This window comes from Erithacus rubecula (genome assembly GCF_903797595.1).
Source record: "Erithacus rubecula genome assembly, chromosome: 26".
In the NCBI taxonomy this organism is placed as follows: Eukaryota; Metazoa; Chordata; class Aves; order Passeriformes; family Muscicapidae; genus Erithacus; species Erithacus rubecula.
The window spans coordinates 2,655,387-2,671,934 of record NC_136678.1 but is presented as its reverse complement, the minus strand read 5'-3'; the positions used below and the strand labels follow the sequence as shown (position 1 = coordinate 2,671,934).

Below are 16,548 nucleotides of genomic sequence, written 5' to 3'. Positions count from 1 at the left end.
ACTAATTTTAAGAAGAGAATGAAGTTACAGGTGAAGTGGGATGTGGAAGGAAGGGGTTTGCCTGGAGGAAGCAGCAAAGCAGTGCTGGAAGCACCAGTGCAAGCCCAGAGCCCTGGTGGGCTGTGCCTGGGGGTGCCAGCTGCACCCCAACACGGGGTCCTGGCAGAGAGGGGCAGCAGAAAGGGAGCAAAGCTGACACAGAAAGCCTTGGGCAGGGATTGATGGGCAGCTGTGCTGCACAGTGTGCTCAGCAGAGAAGGAAAGTTTGGGAAAATTCATGCTGTAAGAAATGGTGTGAAATCCATTGGGTTGATGAACTATTGCCTACAGGAACCTTAGAAAGACCCTTCTATGAAAATGTTGGAATACACAACTTTTAGCAGGTTACCAACACTTCTAAAAGCTGTGAGATTTGGGATTCTGCTCCTCAGCACACGAGCCTGGGGTTCCAATTCCTCAGGCAATGTTTTCTGAAGGGACAGCAGGAATCTCTGTGGAGCAGCTGTGAGAACAGGTGTAGGGAAAATTCATCACTTTGCACACAGAGCTGCCCCTTTGCTCCTGGAGCAGAATTTCTGCTCCTGACTCATCCCTGACGCACCAGAGTCCCTCCCCAGCTCTACAACCTGACCAGGAACAACTTCTTAGGGAAAGTAGAACACACACATGAAAGTACATCAGGATCCCTTAGTGGTGAACAGAAATCCATGCAATCCACAGGGGTCCCTCCACTTTTCAAACAGGGATAGCACCAATCAGTTCCTGCCATCCCAGTGACTTAAGTAAGCTCTTTACTACTTTTTGTGGGTTTGGTTTTGTTTCATGCAGGACAGGAGTCTGTGTTTTTGAAAAAAAAAAAAAGAACTTTCACAGGAACTTTACCTTGTGAAGCAGCCTGGAACATCTGGCTGTCCCCCTTGCAGCCATCCCATCCCACATCAACAGGTGAGCCAAAACTTCACCGTGGAACATGTGGAAAGGGAAGGAACCCTCCCAGAGGGATGCCAGCACCCAGCCCTGGGTCCAGCACCGGCTCCCGAACATTTTCCTCCCCGTGTAGGGGATGGATGCCCCTCCTGCCTTCCACGAGCACCCTCCAGCAGCCGGGAGCAGCGGCAGTACCTGGCTCGGAGATAATCAGGCTCCGGTCAGAAGGCAGCAGGAGGAATTCCCTGCAGGTGTCCAGGTCCAAGCTGGGCAGGATTTTCTTCTGGCACAGCTCGCTGAGGATGCTGATGGCCCTGCGACAGCGGCCGTCCTCGCCGGGAGCGCTCATCGCCCACTCCGCATCCTGCGCTGGCTCCGCTCTGCAGGAAACTCCAGCCGGGATCCTGGGCTGGGCTGGGGGCTCATGGCAGCCTGGGCGGGGGGCTCACGGCAGCCTGGGCGGGGGGCTCATGGCAGCCTGGGCGGGGGGTCACGGCAGCCTGGGCTGGGGCTCACGGCAGCCTGGGCTGGGGCTCACGGCAGCCTGGGCTGGGGCTCACGGCAGCCTGGGCGGGGGTTCACGGCAGCCTGGGCGGGGGGCTCACGGCAGCCTGGGCTGGGGGCTCACGGCAGCCCCAGCCCGCGGAGGGGCCGCGACCCGCGGGGCTGCCCCGGCAGCGGAGCCCGCAGCCCCCGGCGCTCCCGCATCGCTCTGAGATCACCGCTCTGCTCCTGCCAAGGCTGCTCCGCTCAAAGAACCTCCTACAAACTCACTTCGGTGCCCTCCGCACGAGACACGCATTAAAGCTGCAGCCCAGACCGTTCCCTTTAACCCCTTCGCTGCCGCCCTCTCTCCAGGTGAGGAGTGCTGGTTTTTTCCCAGGTTGTTAACTTTCCTGGAAATCTTTCTCAGAGAGAAAACGAGGGAAGGTAGTAAGAAAACACAGATGGACACCTGGTGTTGACCACAGAGCCGTGTGAGTGTCTTGTGATATTTTGCAGAAAGCATGTTTTCAAAGAGGTGTTGCCTTCTTTGACCAATGAGTCTTTTCTACTTTGTTTTTCGTGATCTCCCTTATATAAATGCCATGGCTTTTCAATAAATCACCCCTTCTTGCCGCTTGGAAGAGGACTCATGTTGCTGGATTCTTTTGCCCCACAGCAAAAGAGGAGTTTCACGTCCCAACCTTGAGTTTTGCAAATGGAATGAGTGGTGAAAGCTCCTGGCTGAGGGCAGCACATCACCAGAGAGGAGCAACCAGAGTGCTCCCACCAACACTGCACAAACTACAGACAACTGCCAAAGGCAGCAGAAGAAAAGCTGCAGCTTTTATTGATTTGTTTGTGCTGGTCCTAACACACCCGGCTGCAGATGGCAATAGAAATTGAGAATGCCATTCTAGTTCATAATTAGATTTTTTCCCTTTTACTTTCTGCAGTATTTTTTTATTCCTGTTGCAGTTTAGCAGGCAGGTCATGCCACGAGACAGAGCATATATTTGACAGGCAATTGTGGAGCAGGCAATTAAAATTATGTACAGCAGGATGACTCCTCACAGCTTGTACAAACCTAATGAGCATTGTGGAGAGCCAGGGCTGAGGCTGCACAGGTCCCTGAGCTCCAGAGCACAGCAGGGTGAGCTCAGATCTGTTTGTGCTCCCTGCTAATGACCTGCTGGAGCACTGGGAGCTGGCACAGCAGCAGGATCCCAGGGGTGACAGCAGCGCCCAGGACAGCACAGAACCCCATCCTCAGGCTGGGTAATTCCTCCAGCTCTCGGGCTGGTGTCACACACAGGGTCTGGTGGCACCTGAGGAGCACAAATCCATTGCCCAACATCCCTGGAAAGCTTCATCAAGGCCCTTTTGGTCCCTCCTTGGCCAGACCAAGGTGTTTTGGACACATCACCAGCACATCCCTCCTGTCCCCACGTGGCAATGACTTCCCTGCCAAGCTCTGCTCCTCCCAAAAACTTCTGTTGCCAGGACAACGTGAGTGAAACCTTTTATTAACCTGGTAACTGGTCACAAAGAGAGCCTTTTAATTATACACCCCCAGCCTGGCCTGTGCTCCTGAGCTGCTGCTGCAAACAGGCTGAGGCAGAGCTGGATGCTGAGAGCTGCTCCTGTTTGTCACCTGTCACCTGCAAACCAGCACAGCAGCCCCTGAGGTCTGTTCACTGGGGACAGATTCAGATTCTGGGAGCTAAAGCACCAGAGATGAGGCTCAGGTAGAGTTTGCACTACATTTAATGTAATTTAAAACCCACCCACCCATTTATTTTTTAAGAAACTCATGGCTCAAATTATGCCTCAAACCTGAAATTTGGGTCCATACAAATCTACTTGGCTGGGGAGGGAGCAGCTCCTCTTCTCTGCTCCTCCTTTCACTGCCTGCCCTGGGGCATTCTTGTCCCAGAGTCCCAAAACCCAAGGATTTGTACCCAAGGGGATGCAATGAGCCCCAGGCATCACGTCATGTCTCCAGCACAGCAACAGTTTCTGCCTGAGCCACCACAACTGGCACCAAGAGAGGAGCTCCTGGAACATATCAGTCAAGTCTTGCATTAGAAATTTGAATTTGTCTTAAAGAGATTTCAACAGACAAAAAAAACCGCCCCAGCTAAACTCTTTGAAAAAGGTTAATGCCCAATTGAGAGCTTGTAACACAGAAATCAATAATAAAATTCAATTATTTGGGGGGAAAAAGGCTAATTTTATTACAAAGGTAATACCAAGAACTTTTACTTTTAAATTTAAAGTCACCTTGGGTCAAATATTCACCTTGATTTACATATCAGAGGATTCCAGGCTTGCTGGATACCAGTAACAGAAATGAATCCATAACAATAGTATGCATTCATACTCAACAAATATTTCTTCAGAACAAAAGAAACCCAGATTTTTTTAACACCTTGTACCTTTGAATTTATGTCACACACACTCTTTATTGCCCAGCAGAGAAGGCTGGGAAAGAGCCAGGTGGAGCTGAAAATCCAAACTCTGCTTTTCCCAAGCAGGAGCTCTGGTTGCCAATTCTCCTCTCCCCCATCCATGCACACAGAGCTGTTGGGATAGAGATTTTCCCTCTCATGTCCTGATGAGAAGCTCCCACTTTGCCCCATGGAGCAGCCCTGGAGGTGTCAGATCCCATCCCCAGACCCAGCACAAATCCTGGGCTGGCCAAACTCCCTTTTCCAGCTGTTCCCTGAGTTGTGTTTGCACCTCCCAGCACAAGGAGAGGATTCCCCAAAGCCCAGGCAGCTGCTGTTCTCTGCAGGGGCTCAGGGCTGTTGGCTCATCCACATCCAACCTGGAATTCTGGGTTTCCTGGGTCTGGCAGAGCTTTTCCCTGCAGCTGCAGAGAAGTTCCCTTGGCACTCAGGGAAGTGTGGGTCCCTCACTGGGCTGCATTTATCTCCTCCCTGCTCCTGGTGTCACACTTGGAGGGGCAGAGCCACAGTTAAACACAGCAGCAGCTTCCCCAGAAGGGCTGGGAGTGGGGTAAACTTTGGGGAAAGTGGCTGAACAGACTCAACAAAGAAATGAGTTACAGGCAACACAGCAGCTCTTGAATTACCTCTGAAATAACCCCTGTGGACAAGAGCACAAAATGAATGAAAACTGCAAGGGAAGAAGGGAAACTGCAGCTTGTGGCAGCTCCAGGCTGCTCAGTGAGCAAGGCAGGGAGTGGGAAAATTCCTAAAATGTGAGAGAGACAAAAGAGGATCATTTTCCCTGCAGTAAAGCAGAAGCCAAGCACCAGAGACAGCATTGCACAAACATTTGAGGGACTGGGAGGTTTCATAGCATGCTGCAATTGGATTAATGAGGGTGGTGTGCTCCAGACATATCCACTGGGGGGGATTTATTTTGGGGCTGGAGCAACCTGGGCCAAGGGGAGATATCCCTGGGGAATGAACTCTAAGATCCCTTCCAGCCCAAACCATTCCATGATTCCATGAATGTGTGCTACAAAGTAGGAATTACAGATATATTTGTCCAGCTGAGACAGAACATGCTGTTCATTTAATCCGCATTAGGCTCTATTTGAAGCTGATATTTTTATTTCTTAATAATAATCAAGTCTGGAGAGAGAGCAGCAGCATTTATTCATGCCAGCTCTATCTAATAGCATGGCATTGTTTACTTTCCCAGTTAATATAATAATTGGAAACAGCTCACAAAGGATCCAGAGCTTCTTGCCAGGAAAAATGACGTGGATCTGGATCCTTTGGCAGCAGCACCGAGTCATCTGTGTATAAACACCCCGTGCATTGCTGTGCCCCTGCTCACACTTCTCCAGGGTGGCTGTAGCTGTGTGAAAATCCAAAATTTTCACCTCATTCTTGCCTGCTCAGAGGAGGGGTGTGCCCCTCACCTGCACAGAGGGGGAGAGCACCTTATCCTATGGAGGTAGAATTAGTTGAAGTCCAACACAATTAGTTTAAAAATCAATTATTTTGTGCTAAGGATCCAATCTGCTGCACAGAGCAACAGCAGAAATACAAAGGAGATGCTGGTTCCCTCCTCGTGTCTCTCCTGGCTGTTTGCTCCCTGTGGAAACTTGGGGCTTGGAAGGAGTTATTTGATTATAAACACTCCACTCCTTGGATATCCAGGAAGGGAGAAAGGGAGGAAAAGAGGAAGGAAAAAGAGAGGGAAAAAAGAGAGAGGAAGGAAGGAAGGAAGGAAGGAAGGAAGGAAGGAAGGAAGGAAGGAAGGAAGGAAGGAAGGAAGGAAGGAAGGAAGGAAGGAAGAAGGAAGGAAGGAAGGAAGGAAGGAAGGAAGGAAGGAAGGAAGGAAGGAAGGAAGGAAGGAAGGAAGGAGGAAGGAAGGAAGGAAGGAAGGTAAGGAAGGAAGGAAGGAAGGGAAGGAAGGAAGGAAGGAAGGAAGGAAGGAAGGAAGGAAGGAAGGAAGGAGGAAGGAAGGAAGGAAGGAAGGAAGGAAGGAAGGAAGGAAGGAAGGAAGGAAGGAAGGAAGGAAGGAAGGAAGGAAGGAAGGAAGGAAGGAAGGAAGGAAGGAAGGAAGGAAGGAAGGAAGGAAGGAAGGAAGGAAGGAAGGAAGGAAGGAAGGAAGGAAGGAAGGAAGGAAGGAAGGACATTTTTATTCTAAAATGAAAATCCCTGGGCTGTGCCAGGAGCACACTATGAGATGAGGAGTTTAGAGATAAATAACACATTTCCCTCCTGGGCACAGCCTGGGAGGAAACTGCTCAGCCCAAAGGCCACGGTGGCAGGGGGTGGCAGTCCCTGCTGCCAGCTCCTGTCCTGCAGTGCCAGCCAGGCATTCTGTGCAGGGCTGGCTTTGTGTGATTCAGGGCAAGGAAATGTGGCTCTGTGTCCTGAAAAGCTCTGATTCCAAGAGGCATCTTGGAATAGGCTGTGCTGCACACAAAGCTGCAGCCAGAGCCAGGGGCTTTGGAGCTGTGTGCATCCAGGCAGGAAGAGCTCCAGAGGCAGGACTGCCACCAAAAGCTCTTTCCTGGTGCTCAGACTTATGAAATACATTTTATTTACCAGGGATCTTTGCATATCCTCAAGGTGAAAAGTCAGAGCAGAGCTGGAAGCTCCAAAAAGTAATTTCTGCTCCAGCAGCATCAGATGGCTGCTGATATCATCTGAGCTGGGCTCAAAGCCACTGTCCAAAGAGCTCAGGGAGCTCTGACCTTCCACAGCTGCCTTTAACACGAGCCACAACCTCAATAAAATGGATGGAGTGAGAGCCTGGCCTAGCTAAGGCACTGCCCAAGGACCAGGGAAGGGCTGGAGCTGGGCCTAGGGAGGGTCAGGTCGGATTTTGGGAGAGGTTCTTCCCCCAGAGGGTGCTGGCACTGCCCAGGCTCCAAAGGGAATGGGCACAGCCCCGAGGTGCCAGAGCTCCAGGAAAGTTTGGACAGTGCTTAGGGGTGCACAGGGTGGGATTCTGGGGGTGTCTTGGGTTGCAATACAGGATGTGCCCAGCAATGTATGTTCTGTCCCCATCTGCTGCAGCCAGGTGGGGCAGTGACCCTGATCTCCTGGCACATATTCTCTGCTAATGGGCCATCTTTAAACCAGCTGGGACAATCATCTTTATCTTTCCCATGACCCACCCTTCATCCAGGAGGTATCACCTGTTAATGGGCCATTGTTACAAACTGGGTGTGGCAGTGATCTTTATCTCCTGGCACACATTATTTGCTAATGGGCCATCTTTAAACCAGCTGGGACAATCATCTTTGTCTTTCCACAGCCCATCCTCCCTCCAGGAGATATCTCCTGTTCATGGCCAGTGAGTCCCAGTGCATGACTGATAAAATTCCATCATCCCACTGGGAGATGCTCCAGCCAGGGCAGGAGCCAAGCCTTTCCTACCCAGATAAAAACTGAGATTTGGAACACCAGAGCACCTTTCCCACTGGATTCCAGAGGAAAGCCAGACCTTTCCACATCATCCCTGCACCTTCAGAGTAAACTGCACCTTCTCCAGGAGCACTGCTCCAGCTGAACCACATCTGCCACTGCAGGAGGATGCAGCCACCATTGAATGGGACTGCTGCCACCACCCTGACTGACTGACGGGTGTCAGCTTGGATTCTGACTCTGACAGTGTTTGGGATTGTTCTTTGCAATACTGTATTTCTATTTTAATTCTCCTAGTAAGGAACTGTTATTCCTAATTCCCATATCTTTTCCTGAGAGCCCCTTAATTTCCAAATTATAATAATTTGGAGGGAGGGGGTTTACATTCTCCATTTCAAAGAGAAGCTTCTGCCTTTATTGGCAGACACCTGTCCTCCAAACCAGGCCAGGGGCCAGGGGTTGGACTGGATGATCCCCGTGGGTCCTTCCTGCTCAGGGTGTTCTATGATTCCATGACTTGGCATCCTGTCAGCCTCTGTCAGCCTGGCACGCTGGGCTTATTTAGGACATAAATTTCGGGAAGATTATGGCAGCAAATCCCTGGAAGGAGGATTAGGCTGGGATTAGACCCAGCTCAGTTCCTCACCCTGGCTCAAACAGTTAATCCCACCTCCCCAGGTCAGGGTGGCTCCTGTTGGTCCAGGGCTGTCACAAGGCTCAAGCTGGACTTTGCCTAAATGTTAATGATCAATATTAACAGATTCTTTCCCTAAGAGCAGATGAAAAACTGCTCTTTTTAGGGTCTCATTTCAGCCTTCTGTGCCAGGGACACCTCTCTCAGTATCACTGCATAATTCATTTTTAAAAGACTGCACTTTCTTTGAAGGCCAATAAAGTGTCAGAACCCAGAAGAGAGATTAAAATTTGTCCTTGGTTATAAAGTGCTACAGATTCCTGGGAAGCCTTTGCTCTCACCTCCTCCTCAGCTACTGCAGCTCAGGGAAGCAGGAGGAGCCTCTGACATTTAATCCCAGCAGGTTCCAGGTGCCATTCAGGGTTTCCAGAGCAGGACAAGGCTTTGGCCATTGATCCCCAGCTCCAGCAGCCATGAAATGAGGGATCTTTAGACTTGAAACACCCCCAGTCCAGACAGCAAACAGCTTTATCTCAGCACCATTTCCACCAGGAAAGAAGAGGGGGTTGGATGAAAGGCCCTGGATAAATTCCATGTGTCTGCACAGGCAGAGATTGAACACATCCATCTGCAGCCACCTTCAGTGACACCTGGCAGGGAGGGCAGGGGGTCCCAAGCCCCAACATTCCTTGGAATTAACCCAGCCTTTAAACCACGAGTGTTTTCATGGAGACCAAAAAGCAAAGCAGGATCTCCTTAATCTCAACCCTCTGGAAGAGCCACTCTAAGTTGCTTCTGTAATGGGAAATAGGAGTTATAAACTGGTGGTTTTTTCCCCCCAGTGTGCTAACAAAGTATTTGCTGTATTCTGGTTATTTTTATCTCTCCCAGTGGAAATACAAGTAATAAAAATAGCAGTATTTTATAACAGGGAAAACAAAACCTCTGGTGCACAATTGTGCCTCGGAGAGAAAACGCTGTAATGTTTTTATTTCAGGAGAATATTAACATGTGAAAAGAAACCTGAGAGCTCCTTGATTAACCTGCTCCATCAGCCTCCAGAGAGCAGCATGGATGTGCGGGAACTGTTTTTCCTGGGCTGCTGCTTCCCACCCAGCACCCAAAAGGTGCCAAATTTTTGGCCAAGTCTCCTCATCCCATATCTCCTGCTCCCCCAGACACCTTCCAGCCCCTGGGAATGTGGTGTGGGTCACAGCTATTCCAGCTCATCCCCTCCAAGCATCCCAAACTCTTTCACTAGACCCACAGCCAACAATCCAGGTGTTTTTTCCTGGTTGGAGACCTGTGGTTGTGCATGGAGGAGCTGTTTGCACATCCAGCTCACCCTCAGCATCCTCTGCAGGGAGCTCCCCTGGGAGCCCAGAGCATTTGCAATACTCCTATTAATAACAAGAAAAAAGAGACAGCTCTTGTCAATCACTTCACTACTTAATAATCTCCTTCCACAGGTGACAACAGACAGAATCCTAAATGACAGATGTGCTGGCAATCATGTCCCCAAGGGCCCTTCTGAAGCAGTAACTGGGTTCTGCTGAGCACATGAGCCTCTCCCAGCTTTGGTTCTGCTGCTTCTTCCTCTCCAGAGCTCCATATCCCCCAGAAGAGAGTCTGGAATAAAGCTGTCCTTGCCAGCTGCCCATGGGCAGAGCAGGAGAACCCACAGCCATGGGATGGTTTGGGGGGAAGGGCCCCTAAAGCTGCCCCAGCTGCCACCCCTGCCATGGGCAGGGACAGTCCCAGTGCTCCAAACCCTGTCCAGCCTGGCCTTGAGCACTGCCAGGAACAAATTCACAAGCTGTTTACCAAACACAGAGGTTCCAGTCTGGACTCACCCTGGGGACTGTGGTTTGGGGCTCTTTGTGGGGTCTGGGGCTCTTTGTGGGGTGTTGGCTGCCCCTGCCAGCATCAGATTTCAGGACCAGAAGAGTTCACTGTGATTTTTATGTTGTTGTTGGAGTATCTTTACTTACTGATAACATTATTTCCCAAGGCTCTAAATGGCAGGAGAGGAGGACACCCTGCTGTTGGCTTTGGCACAGAGTTGTTTGCTGAGTTCATCTGCTGAGGTGACAGCCAGACGTGTCCCAGCACTGGTGTGGGATACTGCTGGGACCAGGGAAAGCAGCCTTGGGTTCCTTAGGCTGCACAAGGATAAGAAATTATAACAATGATTAAACACCCACAGGGTGTGTGAGAGATGTGTGAGTTCTCATGATATTTTGCAGAAAGCATCTTTTCAAAGAGGTGTTTTCTTCTTGGACCAATGAGTCTTTTCTATTTTGTTTTTCATGTACTATCCTATATAAAGTGTAGAGATTCTTTAAATAAAGCTCTCTCTCTTTTGCTTCTCCATTACATGAGGAGCTCTGTTGCATTATCCTTTTTGCCACTTTCCTATGGCCCAAAATGCAACACAGCACCAGGGCAGGGCTGCAGAGGGATGGACTTCAAGGTCCCTTCAACCCAAACCACTCTGTGATTCAGAGGAGAACTTGGGAACAAGCAGGAAAGAACATTTTTGGTCAAAAGGACTGAGTAACTCATCAGGTAACTGAGGGTACAGGTCTTGATTTGGATGAAGCTCTCTCATCTTACAAATCTGGCCCCAATAAATTGCATTTCAGCCATGATTCTGCACCCAGAAATCCTTCCTGTGAAGCCACTTGCTGTGCCCATCACCCAGGAAAGGCAAGAAGGAGAGAGACCCTCGGAGCCACAGAGCAGGACAGAATCTCCAGACCCACCAGTGTAACTGAATTACTCCCCACAGAATTTAGTTTTCAACAGCCAGCAGCAAATAAGATGGGCAGGCACATTGATGTTCTGCTCAGCCACTAGAAGGAGCCTGGGTCTGTATCTGGAGGAGAATTAGGCTGATTATAACAGGGCAGAAGATTAAACTGGTTTGGCATGTCCACAGTCACCCCCTGAACCAGCAGCACACACCAGGCACCAGATCTGCTGGGAAAGGGAACAGGGAAATTAAGGAGTTAACAAAGCCCAGCCTGAGCTCTGAGCACCTAACAGGACAGAGAACTCCCAGACAGCACAGCAGGGGATTGAATGCTGATTAATCAGGTTTTCCAGAGGGCAGAGAGTGGCACGAGGCTGGTAAAGGCAGGAACAGGCAGCAGAGCCCACACAGGTACCCACAGTGAGTAAAGAAGGAGAAGCCAAATGTCTCGAAATTCCCAATTTTGGCTCTGGCTGTTCCTTAATTCATCCCAGGTGCTTCTACCCTTCCTTTCTGTTCAGGGCAGCAGGACAGGAGCTGGGCACAGGGATGCCCAGCCCACCCCACAGCTCTTATTCACACTCAGCTCCCCAGCCCCAAGCAGGATCAACACACCAACATCCATTGCAGGGCCTGATTTGACCCAAAATTCCAGGGCTGAGACCCCTGGCAGGCTGAGACCTCCCCTGGCCTCACCCTGCTCAGCACCAGGGACACTCAAGGGCAGGAGCAGCAGGTCCAGGCTCCTGCCTGCAGCAGGGCTCAGAGCAAAGCTGGGCAGCAGCAGGGACTGCCCTGGTACCTGCTCTGCTCATGGGGAGAGCCCCAAACCAGAACTGGGACAGACAGAAAGTGGCTGAGGAGCATCTCCTTCCTGGACAGGTCTCAGCAGTGCAGAGCTCCCAGAGCTGCACTGCATGCCTGGCTCCAGTGAGAGCACAGGAGATTTCAATGAGCAGTTCCTTGGTGTGCTCAGCCTGGAGAGTGAGGGATTGATGGGATGGGATGGGATAATGGGATGGGATAATGGGATGGGATAATGGGATGGGATGAGGAGAGTTTGGACGGTGCTCTAGGGATGCCCAGGGTGGGATCTGGGGTCTGTGCAGGGGTAAGAGCTGGACTGGATGATCCTGGTAGGTCTTTTCCTGCTCAGGATATTCTGTGATTCTGAGGTTCTGTGATTCTGCTTTTTGGCACTACCTGCTGACATTCCCACAGGAGGTTTTTCACTGTGAATGGTTCATTTACATCCACCAGAGAAAGGAGACAGAGCTGGTGACTGCACAGAGCTCCAGCAGCCCCTGTGCCCTGTGCTGCAGCCAGGAGGGGACAGCTCAGGTGAGCACATCCCTCTCCAGCTCCAGGTGAGCACATCCCTCTCCAGCTCCAGGTGAGCACATCCCTCTCCAGCTCCAGCAGCTGCAGGTGGAGCAGAGCACAGCACCTCACTCTGGGTAAATCCCTTTTCCCAAAGCTCCTTCCCAGCCATTCCTGGGCTGCCCTGCAGGGCTGGGGCATCTCTGGGGTTCACAGGTGAGTCCCCAGCAGCTCCCTCCCACCTGCAGAACCCAAACCCCAGAGTTTCTCCCCCAGAAAAGCTGCAGCTGCCCTGGAGCCCGTGCAGAGCTGTGTGAACAGCACCATCTGCTGAGCATGCTGCAGGAAATTTGAAGGGAAGAGCAATTAATCCTGGATTTCCATGGATTTGACACACCGTGGTTCTTGCCTTGGTTATCCTGAGCTCTCCTCACTTCCCATCTTGGAACTCCCCTGTGCTCCTGAGCTGATTAGAGCCCAGCCTTGTAGCAGTGCTGGGACTTTGCACCACTTAATTAATGGTTTGTCTCAGTTTCTTCTGCCTTTACTCTGAGCCAAGATTAGAAAATAGACAAAGGAAACTGATTTTCTCGTGTTTGGGCTTGGTTGTTTATTAATTTTATCAAAAAGTTCAGGGTGCTCAGTAGCACTTCCAGCCACTTGTTAGAAATGAGGAAAATGGAAACAGATCCAGCTGCTACAAGGTCTCTTAAAGCTCCACAGTCCAATAGAGAATTAATACTTATATTATTCCTCTTTTTAACCAAATAACTAAATTCCCATGACCCTCAATGTGACACTGGCTGACCAACCAGAAACTACAACTTGAAAGTTCTGAAGAAAAAGGAAGAACACTGAAAAAGACACTACGCAAATTTAAAAAAAAAATACTCAAAATTTTCCATTTTATCCCATACTTATTACCATACTATAAAAACTTCAAGTTTAAAACCCTTCACTGTGTGAAATCACACACCTCTATTTCACTTCACACCTGTTATTTTAACTCCATCACTCAAATTTGGAAGCTTCTTCAAGGCCTCAGGTCAAATCAGTGTTCTCCAGGGGGTTCAGTTCCAGAAAGCACAGAAAGCTGGAAAACCCCAAGTTTGTGGGATCTGTCTTTATTCAGGAAGCAGAATTCACCCTGAACTCAGCACTGGTTGTTGCAGCATCTCCTCCCTCTGAAAAGGTTCAGTGCAAATAGAGAAAATAAAGAATTTATATTTAGGATTTTCTGGAGACACAAACTCCAAGAGGAAGCAAGATTTGGAATTTTCACCTCATTCTGCAGTCAAAGGCAAACCCCCTGTCAGGTCCATGCCTCATCTAAGTATTCTGATTTATACAAACTCCAATACTTCTATGATTAACATAAAAGACATGAGTCTTTTATCAATTGTCTCAACATCAGCTCAGCCCCTGTGAGCCTGTTCAGGCTCTGCACTGACCCACAGCTCACATGGGGAGGGAGATTAACAGGGGGAGGGAAGGCCAGTGCTCTGGAGAAGATCCAGACTCATCTCAGACAGCAATAACTCCAAATCCATCTGTGCCTGCAGAGATTTCCACACCCTGCAAGTGCCCAAGACTGGGTTGGATGGGGATTGAAACAACCTGGGACAGTGGAAGGTGTCCCTGCCATGGCAGGGGTGGAACTGGGTGAGTTTAAAGTCTTTGCAACCCAAACCATTCTGGGATTCTGTAAAAGATGTGAATTCTGCAATGGCAGCAAGGGGTTGAACAGTTTAGCAGCAGTTTCTAACCCTTAGTAGGATTTTGGGATGGGATTTTTCACCCTGGGCTGAAATGAAAATTGGCAAGTGAATTGCAGCACTGTGGGGTGAAGAGCTCAGTGTCACTGGAGCAAGCCAGGAGAATTAATTAAAACCTGGAGAATTCAACCCAGGGCATCAAAAGAAAGAAAATCTAAGCAAGCCTGAGTGGAGTCAAACAGAGGAGCTGCAAATGCCAGATGCCAACCCAGGCACAAAGACCAACACCAACCACCCAGAGAGCTGGAGCAGATGGGCTGGAGGAGCTGGGAGTGCTCTGCACACAGCCAGGCAGCACCTGGCAAAGAGAAACCAACCAAAAACAAACCAGCAGAACCAAGAGCCCCTCTGAGACCCCTCTGGCAGGAAAATATATGATTAAATCGTTCTGTTTTAAATCCCCATTATGAATGTTTTCTAAGTTGTATCTAATACCAGTTTGCAGAACAAGGCTTTTCCTTTTTTTGACCTAAAAGATTTTGCAAAATCAGATTTCCTGCCTTTGTGTAATCAATTGCAGCCTATCCACTAAGACCAGACTTCCTGACTTCTGCTGTTCTTTATCTACCAAGATGAGATGGTTATTTAGGAGACTTGACAAATTGTCCAGAGATTTCAGGTCCCCAGAGATCCCACGGATGTTTTTTGACCACCACTGCTTACTTGGCAAAATTATGACCAAAAAAATAACAATTATTAATTACTACAAGAAAACCAGACTATAAAGAGGAGCTGCAAACCAAAGTTCAGTGGAGTGTGGGGTGGGTGGTGACTCCTCACATCCCCCAGTGCTGCTTTGCTCTGTCTATAGAAAATAAAGCAAATTTTGCTGAATATGGAGACTTTTGTTTCTCATTTGTAACAGCAGGGAGCAGAGCCCAGCAAGGGCAGCACTGAGTGCAGGGGTTCTTTGCTTCAGCAAAACTGAACCTTTTCCTAAAGCACAGATCTCACCAAGGAGCCCCTGTGACACTCCAACCAGCACAGGCACTGAAAGAATAAACAACCAGTGAGAGGAAAATTGGAGTTTGTTATGAGCCACAGCCTGAAGGGAGCTACTGGTATGTGACAGAGCTGCCTGGATCAGAGCCTTCCCCTGGGTTTGGAGAAATTATTCCAAGGGAATTTCAGCTGAGGAGCAAACTCACCCCCCCTTCCTCCCTGCAGGTGTGAGCTGGGGCTCTTCAGGAGCTGCAATCATTCCTTGGGAATTCCAGATAAAATGCAAAGCTCAGCTCAGCCTTTGGCTCCAGCAGGAAAAGCAGGACCCTGCTCCACCCAAAAAATGGGATTTCCCAGTGGTGGGAAGCAGCTCAGGGCACATCCACCAAACTGCAGGTGAGGGAACACAGAGAATTCCAGGTGTGCAGATTTCCCACTGCAGGTAAAAGGTGCAGAGACCTCAGACCCCTGAGTGTCATGCCCAGGTGTAAATAAATGTGACAAATCATTTTCTGCAGCCTCACCTGGGCTCCTGCAGCCCAAGTTTCCCCCTATTTCCACCCTGCAGGAGCTGCCAGGTGTGGATCCAGATCTGATGATGTGCAAGAAAGAAACTCAAATTGAAAGAATGATTTTTCTAATTTAATAGAAATAACCAACCAAAATGGGTTTCAAACAATACTTTAAACTGAGCTAATACAACTTCTACAGCACATTCCAGAGCACTTAACAAGAAATATTTACAGGCAGCTAAAGTATTAAATAACCAGGGAAAGAAAAATTTGTTTTTTAATTATACACCAGCAAAAAAACACAGGAAGAGAACAATTAGAAACAATAACTTTAAAAAAAAAGTTAAATAGGATGATTCAGATAATACAATATCACAGAAACAGCACTTGGTTTTTTTTTGAAGAATCATATTAAAAGATGAGGCAAGTTTATTATGTGCAAAATGAGCCAGTTCCAGTACTGGAAGCAGGAAATAATTGAAGAATCAAAGAATGTAATGATTTAACCCTTCCAGGAGAATGTTTACATGTGAAACAAGCTTTGCACTGCACAAATCTGTACAGGATTATTTACATGTGTCCTGGTGCTCTAAACCACCCCCTGCAGCTGAGCACAGGGAGCTGAATCCTGCCAAAGTCCAAAATATCCCAGCACCTCCCTCTGTAGAAATCCCATAAATTCTAAAGACAAGCAGCTTCAAGCTGTGATTTCACTCAACAGAAAAAAGCCCAAACTGCTTTTCATACACTTCACAGTCCACTTAGAATAAAGATTCCCCAATTAACTGCAATTTTGGAAAGCTGATTTGATCCTGATAGATGAGAAAAAATGATCCCCATAAGCCAAAGTAGATGGAAGAGTTACTGCACACACACTTTGAGAAGACAAAATAAATCACCACACCCATAGACACAGCCCATATGTGCCATCTGTGTAAACTGTGGCATTTACATTTTTATTTTAAAAAAGTACCTCCATTATTTGCTCAAACAGCTACTTCTTAAAAAAATATGGAACTTTCTCCAATTTTTTTTTTTTTGTACATAAAATGCCACACTCTATATTGTCAGGAGCTGTTGCACTCTTTGCTTTTAACAGCTAGGCTTGTGATTTGCATACAAACTTCCCTATAAAATCATTATCCAAAGGAAAGGATTCCTGTCATGCTGACAGGCAGCTGACAAAGCAGTTTTATTGCTTTTTTTCCAAGGAAGAGAGTGAGAAAAACAAGGAAAAGCCAACTGGAAAAAGCCAATTCCCAGTACACCACACACTTGGTTTAAAATACAGTTGCAATAATCTAACTTTTCCAGGTCAGCCAAAACCAGGTGATAAAAC

General features: G+C 48.7%; 1 protein-coding gene across 3 annotated transcripts in view; it reads right to left on the bottom strand.

Annotated features, from left to right (window-relative positions):
* SYT6 (synaptotagmin 6) overlaps positions 1-1,714 on the bottom strand; it is a 37,502-nt gene extending 35,788 nt beyond the window's left edge. Inside the window, exons 1-2 of one of the 3 annotated variants that reach the window (XM_079326978.1) lie at positions 1,556-1,714; positions 1,123-1,405 (exon numbers count right to left, since the gene is read on the bottom strand). In XM_079326978.1, the coding sequence (XP_079183104.1) occupies positions 1,123-1,276 (154 nt within the window). In that variant the 5' untranslated portion in view covers positions 1,277-1,405; positions 1,556-1,714. Of the gene's footprint in view, positions 1-1,122; positions 1,406-1,532 lie in introns of all 3 variants that reach the window. The other 2 variants (XM_079326977.1, XM_079326976.1) reach the window with 2 other exon arrangements.
* Positions 1,715-16,548: the final 14,834 nt, after the last annotated feature.